A 12,969-nucleotide genomic window follows, 5' to 3' on the forward strand; every position below is an offset into this window, starting at 1 on the left:
TGTTTATCTGGACTACAGCTGCATTTAGTAAATTACGCATGCGCACAGTTGCCGATGAGTAAACACAAATTCGAGATTTAGATAATAATTTTCTTGCTTTTGAAAGGGTTTTGAGGCTGTGCAAAATGTTTATCAATGCTGGGAAATCTTCTTGTCAATGGGAAGGCTACACTTTGATTCTGGTAAGTGATCGAGCTAGGGGTGTGCAACTTTTAAGTAAGCTTAAAATTGCAAAATACATGTGTTATGTTCGAGTTTCCGAATTCGACACTAACAAAATGTTTTGCCTAATTCCTTTCACAAATTAATTTGCACAAGGTCTTATGCACATGCTTAGTGTCACGAGCGTATACGCAAGGACTAAAGCTGAATTTATACTCGATCGCTTTTGTAGAAAAGCGATTCCCATGCCATGCATGCACTCTCGTGCATAGCCCGAAACATCATGGGCATGGCCTAGCTCGAGATACTGTAGCTAAAATACAGGTTTACATTTACTATCTTACATTATCTTGCTGTATTTCAGCTAGAGCTCCAAACGACAAGCTTCCGGGTTTTTTGGAGAACAATACTGTTACGTAAGATGAAGAAGAAACCCGCCTCGGAGTCCGCCCTACTCATTATTTCATTGTACTTATTGCAATTTGCCTCCACACATTACGTAATCAACACAAAGCTTTTGTGAGGATTAGTGAGTGGATAAGAAATTGACAGTGGAGGATACTGAAGGACACGCCGATTGTTAGTTGTCAATCATGAATTGCCGTAGCGTATTAATATTTTACTGCATGGCATTCCGCAAACACCAAGACAAATTATGCCGTATTTCCCAAAGATCATCTCATATGAAGTAAGCTGAATGCGATCTGTACTTTTGTAACATTCCGATCGCTTTTGATCACCTATTATCGGCGAATTTGCTTGAAAACACATGAGTTCATGTTGTGTAAACATAATTAGCATAGACACAAATGAAATTACGATGCAATACAATGCAATTTGAATGCGCAGCAGATCTACAGCTGTATAGAAATAACGTTGCCCGGTTTTATGCAGAATTAGACCCTGTCTGGCATGGCCCTGTTCCTTCCTCATTAGGGCCATGAATGCCCTACGTACGTAAAAACGGGGCACAAGTCTGGTCTTTTACATCCTCAAATGTGCTCAAACTTTACGAACATGCACCAAATATGTTTTGTTTAAGTCTCATCTTCACGTGAGGAATGGTAGGAAGTGGTATTTATGAGAAAAAGTGGTATTTTATGTGTACCCTGGACCAGATATGCTCAGGAGTCTCAGACCTTCGTACGGAGAAGGACAGTGGAAATCGTAGTGACGGAGGTGTGAGAACCTCGGGCTAGCTAAATGCAGTGTTCACTTCCTTTTCAAAGTGTCAAGCCGATCAATTGATACAAATCGCTGAGGCAAAAACGACGTCGCTTTTGTGAGTTGCAAGAAAACTCAACTTTCTAGTGATATGGCTTGACACGTGAATGCATCGACCAATCATTTCCTATCAACTGGATCTATTATTTTGCTAATTAAGTTACCTTTCTCGATTATTAACTTTCGGTATGAATTAATTCAAAGCAATAATTATTGACAGCAATGGATGTTCTAAGAATGTATTTTGTGGCATTTAGAATATTTTAATTGTTGTCTGCAATCGCTATCACTCTGATATAAGAATAAATGCAAAAGCGTCGAGCAATGTATCGCAAAATTCGGCAATTGCCCATCGCATTCCAAAAGCGGTGCATCGCAATCGCTCGGCGATCAATACATAAATTCAGCTTAAGGGGGTATTACACCCCTGCCCAATTTTGTGCCTATTTTTGCATTTTTCTCAAAAATCATAGCGCATTGGTGACAAGTAAGATATGTATATTATAGGGGCAAGGACTACAACTATTGCACTGGAAATTTTATTTCAGCACAGACAACAGTTGTGGAGTCAAAAATGAGGGAAAACCAATATTTGATCAATAAATCAATAACTACTTGCCTTGAGTTGCTGAATTTTCAGTGCAGTAGTTGTAGTCCTTGCCCCTATAATATACATATCTTACTTACCACCAATGCGCTATAATTTTTGAGAAAAATGCAAAAATAGGCACAAAATTGGCCAGGGGTGTAGTACCCCCTTAATGGTTTAAAAGGATATTGCAAGGTATTTTTATTTTTATTTTAAATATTAATACTTGTCTTGCTTTTTAAAATATGAGATTGAGTGAGAGGATTTATTTTCAAGGGAGGCAGTTGATCGAGAAGTCAATCCAGGCCACTGATAACTGACTATGGATATGCAGATAGAGCTTTGAGCTATCTCAAATTGCATCAGAATCAGTAAAGCATGATGATGACATGTAAAGCAATGGAAATTTGTAAGTTGCTCAAATGACACTTCGTCGAATTGTTAGCATGATAAATCTCTTAAAAAATAGCAAACTTTGCTCTGAACATGCAGATAAGTCATCAAAATAAATTGTGTTACCCGGGTACTGGTAACATTGTATAAAAATTTGTGATAATTAAGTGACTGAGTCGTTCCACAATATATCTACTGATCCATACAGTAACTATTGTGTTGTTGTGGAGAGTAAATAGATCTCGATCAAGGTGGCAGTTCTTGAACTTTCTAGGTTCTTTCCCCCCACAGTATACCAGCTTTGATAATTGACCTGTGATATTTTGTTTGTTTTCATTTTTACAGCCTGCTATTTCTGTTGGAAACGTTGGACAACTGACAGCTGATTTACTGATCTCTACCCTTCAGCTGGACTCAGTAGGACACTTACATGATGAAAGCATACTCCCTCTGTGTGGTAATGATCCATATGCTAGTACGGGAGTTGCACAAGGTGTTCTAGTAACAAGTGCAGAAGGTAAGCTCAAAATAAAAAAAAACCCCTTTTTTTGCCTACTGTATAGAGGGCCAGAGAATTCACTTTACCATGATAAAACTTTTTAAGATTAATTATGTAAAAACAATGGAGTCAATTCATGAATTAATTCACCAATGGTCAAGACGTAATCTTACAGTTCTGGGCCGTGTAACTTATTTTATCTAAGCTTACCTTTCTGATTTTAACTTTGTCTAATCCACAATACGAGTTAATAAAAGATTTAAACCAAATAATATATAAATTTATATGGAAAGGTATTGATAAGGTTACAAGAAATCAAATGATCCAAGATTATGGTCAAGGAGGTGTGAGAATGGTTGATGTCCAGTCATATATACATGCACTAAAAATAACCTGGATCCGTAGAATCATTAAAAATGCGGAGACAGAGTGGGTAAAGCTTTTTCTTCAGACAACAGGTATAAACCGTATCCAGGACATTGCCGGGTGGATCTACTAATATTATGAATTTCATGAATAACAACAATGATAAACTGAATCAATTTTGGAAAGATGTTTTTTTGGCATGGTTTAGTTTTTCTAACTGTCATCAACCAACTACCAGACAGGAGATACTGAAAAGTTCACTTTGGTACAATGAAAACATTAAAGTGGGTAAATAAAGTTTGTATTACCAGCATTGGGTTCGTAATGGTGTTGATCTTGTAAATGATCTATTAAATGAGAGAGGGGAATTCCTCTTGCTGGAGGATTTTATGTGTATATTTCATGTTCGCACAAATTTTGTTGAATACGGTGGTGTAATATTGGCGATCAAAAAGTCATTTCCAAAATTCTTTGACAAACCTGGTGATACCCTTGTTTATCCTACTATTCCATTTCACTTTGATGTTCTCTTTAAAGATAAAAAGGGTTCCAGAAGAATATACAATATTCTTGTTTCGAAAAAAACAATTGTTCGTAAATATGTACAAAAATGGGAAGAAAAGCTTGAAGCTACATTTGATCCTTCAAGATGGCCTGTTATTTTTAATACACCCTTCACATGCACAACAAGTACTAAACTCAGGTGGTTTCAATTCAGAATAATTCACAGAATCCTTGGTACAAACGCATTTTTATTTAAAATTGGGATAAAAGATTCCAGTATGTGTACCTTCTGTCTGGAGGAGAGTGAAACTTTGATTCATATGTTTTGTGATTGTCATGTGGTTAGGAAATTTTGGGATGATGTGAAAAGGTGGATCGAAAACAAAGTTAATATAAATCTCTCTTGGAAAAAAGATAATCTGCTTTTTGGCGTTGGTCCTAGTTATATTGTTTTGGATTTGATTTTAGTTTTATGTAGATTTCATATATATAATGAAAATGAAAGAAAATAACCCTTCGATCCACATTTTCAAGAAAGAATTGCAAAATCATTATAAATTAGAAAAATATATTTACATATGTAACAATAATATTGGTTTATTTTATAAAAGATGGGGTATTTTCAATTCACTCAGTAGAGAATAAGATTTAGACCCTCATACACGCGGAGAGGTTTTTGCATGGCGATGTGTAGTGGCAGAACCTCGTAATGTGAGGTTCTGTACTTGCATAGCGTTGTGTGAGAGCTTTTCTGTGTGTATGAAATTATATTTCATCATGTGTATCATGTAATATCATTGTGTATGATTAATGTTTACCTCTGTTTAAAGTTAAACTTGAATAAATGTTTTTTTTTCCTCTGAAAAAAAAGGAAAAAAAATAAAAATAAAAATAAAACTTTTTAAAGGAGTACTACACCCCTGTGGTAAATTGGTGACTATTTTTGCATTTTTCTCAACAACAAAAAAATAACACACTGGTAACAAAAGTTATGCATATCATTGGGGCAAGGAATCCAGTTACTACACTGGAATTTCAGTGACTCAAGACAAGCAGTTTAGTTTTTATGATAGGAAATGGGGTACATCCTAGCGGTACCTTATTTCTTATCATAAATAACGAACCGCTTGTCTTGGATCACTGAAATTCCTTGCCCCTATAATAATTAATATACATAACTTTTGTTACGGTACCAGTGTGTTATTAGTTTTTGAGAAAAATGCAAAAATAAACACAAATTTATTGAGGGGTGTACAAATGTAGTACCCCCTTTAAGAAGTCAAAGATGTCATGGAGTGAAAAATGGTACCGTAGTGTAATGAATGACAGAAGTAATTTTAAACCAATGAACAAAAAATGTGATCCTTAAAAAAACTTTTATTTTTATCAATTTTACATTTATCCTAAGTACATAAAAAAAATATTTCAAAATCCTTCTCTTTTTTAGTCAAGACTGATTTTACTACAAACCAGCTTACAATTGTGAATTGTCGATGCTATTCCATAATTATGTACATGTTCCAAGCACTCAAAGAAATAATGTGGCTGTATTTTGTTCAAACTAATAATGTTATTGATTCATGTATTTCAGATCACTTGCATGCAACTTGCACAAAACATTACAACCCAGAGATTATACAATGTCATCAGATCATTTTAATGTCTACATTATTTGTTTTATGTCTTCTCAAAACATTCGGGTTATTTACGAAACAATGGCCATTTCCTCTATACAAAATCTGTCATATTTATGAAACAAAGGAATAAACTAAACTTTTTGAAGTTGATGTTAAATATATTGTACTTTCGCTTTTCAAGTGTCTATTTAGTGCAGTTAGGAAAGTATCAGACTTATGGAGGATGGAAATAACAGATCACTGGTTTGAGTCCCACTGAAGCCATGGAAACTTATTTTCTTTTCATAATCCGTTCATAATGCATGATTGCATTCCAATTAATGAAATTTTGAGCAGCAAGATTGCTATTATCCTTAAGTACCGGTATCTTGTTTTTGTGTGATATCAAAGTGAACTGAATTACATGTTTTCTGATGTCATTTCTTTAATATAATCATTATTCCTGTTTTATAATTATCTTATAGTGTACGAGTGCAAGGAAAAAGAGTTGGTAATTATTCAACAAAGAGCACCACTTGTAAAGGTAAATATGAGTGCTTTTACCCTGAACTCCTTCACAACCATGTGTCGCTGTGGACACAATCTGTGAAACATCACCTAACAGCTTATATTATTCATAAGCATGTGTCACTAGGCATAAAATCAGTGGAACTTCATCTTTTTAAGGCTAAGTCAGTAGCTTAAACTAACCTTTTTGCCAGTGGCTACAACATCAAGCAGCAGGAATGGTGCCCGGAATGATGCTAATATTGGCCACAAAATTAAGCTACATGTAGTCCCAAAAGATGTCATTAAATGCATATAATTATTTCCTGTGCAGTGTTCCTGCGTATAGTATACTTTACAAGCCATGTGACAAAGCCATGTGACAAAGGTGGATAATAGGGACAATCCCCTTGGTACTGGACCTAAAGACAGGGTGCACATAGAGGGCCCTATATTAACCATAACAACCAACATTATTACAAAAAAATCTTACAAGAAGGAAAACCACTGGCCAGGGGTCGCATTTAAGGAGTTTACGCGTCCAGGGACTCCTTATTTTTGGATTTTGCCCATTTTGGACTCCTTAAATCTCAAGTTGAAAGTGACCAAAGGGTCCGATAAAAACTGTATGGACTCCTTAATTTCACCATGCACGGAATCATAAATCATCAATTAAAAATAAAAAAATAAAAAGATCATAAATAATTTCACTGGAATATTTGACAAGTTCTGAAGTTTAGAATTTCGGACAGATGGACTCCTTAAATTCTCATCTGACCCCTTAAATGTTGGTTTTGCAGGTACCGAAGGGTCCAGAAAAATGAAATGGGACCCCTTGATTTTTTGTGCTCGCGCTACCCCTGCCACTGGCCCAATTAATGCACATGCATGCATCCCATGTGATGTCATGATTCATCACTCGAAGTCAAATACACACAGCTTCGTTGGCCACACCAGCAAAACCTTCATGGCTACCGGTTGGTGATGTTGTGCTTGTGCTTGGCACACGAGGGGTCTAAGCTTTGAATCTCGGGGGTACCAAGTGACATCTTTGTTCATCTTCTCTCCTTTTTCATTCCTTCTTTCCCTTCCAATAGCCAGAAATCATCATAGAATCGCAGACTAATTACCATTTAGAGGACTACATTGGTGTAAAAATATTTTGTATGTTTCATGTTCATTACTATACTAGAAAGCTGAGTCCTGTTGGCAGGCTCAGATTTGTAAACTAATTCGATTAAGGTTCCATCACCTCGAGCTTAGTGGTGATGTTTAGTTGTGTATTTCTAATTTGCATTAAAGAACATTTTGTGGGCATTTTGTCTACACGCTTATGGCACAACAGCAAAGGCACTGATGCCCGGGCACTGATGTCACAACCAAACACAAGGGGAAACAAAGTAAGGTTTTTTTGTATGTTTACACCTATATGTTGTAATTGTTTCATTTTTTTTCTTCATATTTCAGGGCAAACAAAGAGATTTTAGGAAGAAGCTACTAGCCTGGATTAAGGAATGTAAATTTTCTCAAGTTGTTCTTTTGAGCAGTACACATTCACATGAGAGAGTAGATTCCCAAATAACTGGGTAAGTAATCTTTGCAGAATCATTTCAAAAATATCATCCAATTTTGGCGATGACATTTTCAACAGACTAAAAGGAGAGCATTCAAGTTAAACAAGGCAAGCCATACTTTGGCACATAATTGTTGTGTCACCTAAAAATATCACTTAGGAAAATTGCTCAGAAAATAGCAAAATTCAAAAACACAACCTTTTTTTTTTTTTTTGATTTGATTTGTTCGGGTTTTTGACAACCCTGGATAACCCAAGAAAGCCTCTATTGAAGCTTATTTCCATTGGGGTCCATTTGTGTGCATGTTACACTCACATTTATACTTCCAACAGACCGGGTAAGGAATTACGGGGTCACCATACAATCAACCTGAAAGGGAGGTTTCCGGCATGTCTAAGAAATGGGTACATCATTATTATGTCCAGTAGATTTATGTATAAATTCTTTTCTTTTACACTGGTCAATATTCTAGCCTTAAACTTATTGATATGTGTAAGTAAGCTATTCTAATTTTCAATCCAACTTCTCATCTAGCCATAAAAACACCTCATCCAATAACCATTGTCCATAGTTTTGAGTTTAAAGGTTTGATTATTTCTGGAAAATAAAATAAAATAGCAAAAACAAATAATCATCCAATTCTCAGTGATGTAATCTTTTAAACATAGGACATACGACACCTGTGGCACAATGACCATGCTCAAGTTTATGCTAAAATGGTGGAATAAATTCAAATATTCTTAAGTGGAACCCACTTCTGGCTAAGCCCTTGATACATTTTCACAATGTTGCCATTAAAAAATGTATACAATTTCTCACTATGATGCATTCTATAGGAGCCCATTCCGCTTCCTCTCCACTGCATCATTATCTATATCTGCTGATGACTTGAAGTGGCAAAGACTTGAGACTAGAGAGGATATGTGGGGTGTACAGAGGCAGACTGCAGAGGAGACTATACCAGAAGAGGCCAAAGGAGTGTACATACCTGGTGGTGGAATGGCCAAGAGGTTCTTTGAGGATTGGTAAGTAACCGACTGAGGCACCCACTCACCCAGAGGAGGCTTAAAGGCATTCCTACAGTGCACTATGATTGGGAAATTTGATCAATATAGCCTAATTTTAAAGGCAAAGTCCCCATTGCCACACACACAAAATGGTAATTTTAAAACTGCAGCCAACGAGCTAATAGTTGAGACTTATGACTGATATTTGATTTTCTTACAGGAAACATTCACATTGTCCCACTGCATTAATTTTATTTGTAAGTCTCAATGTTTTGAATGTTAAATAATAGGATGAAAATAACAGATATTTGCACACAATCCCAATGCAAGGTATGGTCAACTTGCCACATGTGTACAAAAGCCAGACATACCAAGGTCAGAAACCCCATTGGGTTATGGGAATGTCTTTATACATCCTCTGCCACTCACCTTAGAAATGGATAGATCACTGAACCACATTCATTCAGTGACCATTATGTTTCACTACCTGGAGAGAATTGATAAAAAATTGAATTCCCTCCTGAGGTTCGTATCTGTCAATGAGTTGACCAGATCACAAGGATGTCATTATAGCTAGAGGCAGTATATAACACAAATGGGTCAATGAGTTACATAAAAATGACCTTGTGTGGTATTTGGTTCCCAGGAAGTGAGTTTTGCCTGAGGCAATTTGTGGTTAAATGTTGATCCCTCACTACTGTCAATTTGGTTGAAAAAGGAGGTGAGACATGATCAAATCTCTCCAGCTAACAAAACATAATGACAGCTTTAAATGAAGAATACTTTTTCCACAAATTCAATCCCTATTCAATGTTGTACCCTGTTTATTTGGTCATGCTCCCTAGATATACCCAACATTGATTGGTGGGGAAAGAGGGGGTTGTAGTAGTAGAAAAGGGCTCAGGCTTCACGCCAAAATTTTAGAGTGTCAAATATAACTGAAGTACGATTTTAAAAACAGTCCTACTTTTACATAGGTATTCCAACTACTTTTGACCAGGATTGTGATTCAGGCCACCACCACCAGGCAGGCTGGAACATCCACAGAAGCGGCCCAGACTTGCATAAATAATGAGTTGGCGACGACCTTTACTTACTTTAAATATATTGAACCCACTCATGAATAGCTTAAAATCTGCTTCAAAACATACATATAGGTAGAAGAAAAAACAGAAGAAATCTAATTATGAAAATGGGGTTCAACTCCAAAACTATCAGATAAAAGTTATGTACAAATACATTCATAAATGTTGTACATGAAGAGCTTTGTTGCAAAACCCCTTACACATGTACATCCACTTGAGCAATTTTGAGAAAACATCAAAAAAAGTACTGATATATGGGGGTTTGCAACAAAAGCAGTTTTTGGCGTGATGCTCTAGTAGGATAAGCATCCCGCCAAAAACAGGTTTTTTTGCAAACCCCCTTATAACTTTTTTTATGATTTTTTGATGGGTTCACAAAATTCCTCACATGTTGGTAAGAGGTTTTGCAACAAAGCTCTTCATATGTTCCTCAAAATGTATACCAATGATTCAAATTGCAGCTAGTTAAGGTTTTAGGACAACATTTTATTCTGATAATTCATGTCGATTCCATGTGAGGTCACTATCTCCAATATCTTACCGAGCTCTCCTGTCTGCCAATGGTCAATTGCAATTACCCCAACTCAAATATCTTTTTTGCTTAGCAGACTGGTAAACGCTGTCATGTTTTAAAACTAGGATCAAAGCAATCAAAGCATGCCAGACTTGGACTACTTTGCAAGTGTCAGGTGGAATATAATATTATAGGGTGTCTGATGGAATATGAAATAAATAGGTGTTGCTTTAAGGGCTGGGGTATGAACGTTTGGACGGTATTTATTTTGGGACATTAGAGCACATCAGACATATCGAATTGCATTCTGAATACGAAGAATGTCATTCTGATATCAAATAATTTTGATTTTTGAAATTCGCAATTTAATACACATTTTATGGCAAATCATTAAAAATTGATATTTTTGATATTTAAGAGTACTTGAAGTGAACTTTATAAATCTGATGATTTATACTTAAAGTGTATGTAGGTGGGATGAAAAGCCGACGATCAATTGAAAATTTTGACCTTTCAGTATTGAAGATATGGATTTTTTCCCAAAACACCAAAAAAAAATTAGGTCTTTTGGGAAAAAAATCCATATCTTCAACATGAAAGGTCAAAATTTTCAATTGACCGTCGGCTTTTCCTCCTGCTACATACACTTTAAGAATATATCATTAGATTTATATAATTCACTTCGAGGATTGTTATATGTCAAAATTTGAAAAATATCAAATTTTTATAATTTGTCATAAAATTTGTATTATATTGTGATTTTCAAAAATGAAAATTATTTGATATCAGAAAGACATGCTTCAGTATTCAGAATGCAATTCGATAGGTCTGAGGTGCTCTTATGTCGCACAAAAAATACTGTCGAAACGCAATAAACGCTCATTTTAGATCCCTTAATAAAAAGAATTTATCAAACAATTGAATTACAAAATAATTTTAATGTTCTGTACAGTTGCAGAGAGCAAGTCCCCCTGGCAGTGTTGATGGTGTTTTGTTCCGAGGGTGATAACATTCCTGATGCTATGATGCTGGTTTCAGAGCTCAATAAATGGATTAAAGTTGTACAGGTAAAATATTGTCAATAATTTATAATAGGCGACTCAACACTTGAGGCCTGATCCTGGAATGTGTCAATATGATCTCCTCTGTGCTTGCAGATGGCATCGCGTCATGATCTTGATCATTTCCTGGATACGGATACAATTGCAGTGTAGACACTTTCTACCTTGAATGCACATACTACATGTATCCTTGGTTTCAGGTGTTAGGGCACTGGGATAGTTTTGTTTTTTGTTGCTGTTTTGTTTTATGCTTCTCGATTTATTTTTATTCTGATCTCTGTCAGTCTTGTCCACCTACTTCTGCTCAGGTGGCCCTGTTGACTTGGTCATCAGAGATATGAGTGAGAAGTAACCAGAGAAAATTGCTAATCTCGATTTTCATCATGTAACTGCTCTCAACAACTTCAAGTTCTCAATCTATTATAGGCTCTCTAAGTGATCTTTCTAGCAGAAAGATCACTAAGGGATCAAATTCTTTTGTTTTATATTGTTTTCAGCCATTGATAAATTGCTCATAACTTGGTAATCAGATGTCCAATTTTGTTGAGGTTTGCATCAAAATGTAGCATTTGTAAACTGCCAGAAAATGATGGAAATGTTTGTGAGGGGGCAGTCTGCCCCACCCTCTGGTTATTCCCCTGTGTTGATCATTTGTTTGTGAAATGGCAGTCTGCCATACCTTTTGGTTATACCCCCTGTGTTGATCACTTTCCATTTATCTTGCATAATTCCTGCAAATGTAATGTGGTAATAATTTTATGTTTGAAATAAATTTCATAGTTTATTGTTCATTATGTGCAGATTTATTTCTTGCAAGTTAATGTAATTGTTCATATCACATTTATTTCAATTATTTACAGGAAGCAGAAAATCAATCCCAGCAACAGAGGAGAAGTCCTTGGAAGAAACCAAAGTCATGGGATTTGCTTTATGGCAGTGCTGTAGAATCATCTTTGTATTGAGAAATGAACCAACTATAGAACATTTGGGATATGGCTGTTGTGTATCTGAAATGTGTACACACACTGTGTCTATGTGGCTTTTTGTCATTTTGATGATAATAGAAAGCACAATTACAGGTAATATTGAGATTGGATTCCCTATAAAACAACTGCAGGATGAGTACAGCCAAAAGGGACTACAGCTAGATAGGGTATCAAATTTGCAGTATGACCAAGAAATGGTGTGAAATTTGCTGTAAATCATGAAGAAATACTAAATTCAGGTATCAAAATTACCTTTTTTCCAAATACAAGCATACAAAGTATCCAAATTCAAAATTGATTTCAGAGAAAGCAGCCTCAAAAGGATAGGAAATTATAGGCCTATCTGTTTCAATGTTTTAAATACATTCCTGAAGCCCTTTATCAGAGATTTTCTGTACCAAATGTTTTGTGTAACTTCACCACCATCTTATCACAAAACTGGGGTTCAACCCCTTTCATTTCCAATCTTAGATGAATGTTAATGAAGTAAATGTGACCCATCACATCGAAACAGACCACTTTGCGGCAAGCTTCATTGGCAGATATAACAATGAAAGAAGATGGAATAATATAAAGAAAATAAAAAGAATTCTGAGCTTGTTTTGCCTCATAAAACATTTTTGCTGTATCTGATTTCAACAAGTAAGGTGTCATTTTCAAGCTAAAAAGCAGCAGTTTATCCTAGTGTTTAAATCTCCATTTTCATTTCTGCCGCAAGGTGGCCTGTTTCGATGTGATGGGTCACATGTACCTCATATAGATTCCTGTCATCTGATTGGTTAAAAGTGCAGTCATTGAATTAGCTATGCCCTCCTTTTTGAGAATTACGTAAACGCCACAACGCCTTTTTCCCCAATAAAATCGGACATTCCTAAGCGAAGA

The 12,969-nt window shown here is 35.8% G+C and overlaps 1 protein-coding gene across 1 annotated transcript; it reads left to right on the plus strand.

Moving 5' to 3' along the window:
* The first annotated feature begins 41 nt into the window (after positions 1-41).
* On the plus strand, positions 42-12,578 carry LOC140135559 (proteasome assembly chaperone 2-like). The gene is made up of 7 exons (XM_072157099.1): positions 42-182; positions 2,714-2,885; positions 5,839-5,897; positions 7,328-7,446; positions 8,271-8,459; positions 10,993-11,107; positions 11,962-12,578. The coding sequence occupies exons 1-7, from the start codon at positions 126-128 to the stop codon at positions 12,061-12,063; spliced, it is 813 nt and encodes a 270-aa protein (XP_072013200.1). The 5' UTR covers positions 42-125; the 3' UTR covers positions 12,064-12,578.
* The last annotated feature ends 391 nt before the right edge of the window (positions 12,579-12,969 follow it).

Source organism: Amphiura filiformis, chromosome 16 (genome assembly GCF_039555335.1).
Source record: "Amphiura filiformis chromosome 16, Afil_fr2py, whole genome shotgun sequence".
Taxonomy (NCBI): Eukaryota; Metazoa; Echinodermata; class Ophiuroidea; order Amphilepidida; family Amphiuridae; genus Amphiura; species Amphiura filiformis.

What these genes read in the sequence shown, in the direction of transcription:
- LOC140135559 (XM_072157099.1), top strand. Translation starts at nt 126, where the DNA reads ATGTTTATCAATGCTGGGAAATCTTCTTGTCAATGGGAAGGCTACACT. An exon ending in AAGGCTACACTTTGATTCTG is followed by an intron (nt 183 to 2,713) that starts GTAAGTGATCGA and finishes TCATTTTTACAG; the next exon opens with CCTGCTATTTCTGTTGGAAA. An exon ending in AATGGATTAAAGTTGTACAG is followed by an intron (nt 11,108 to 11,961) that starts GTAAAATATTGT and finishes AATTATTTACAG; the next exon opens with GAAGCAGAAAATCAATCCCA.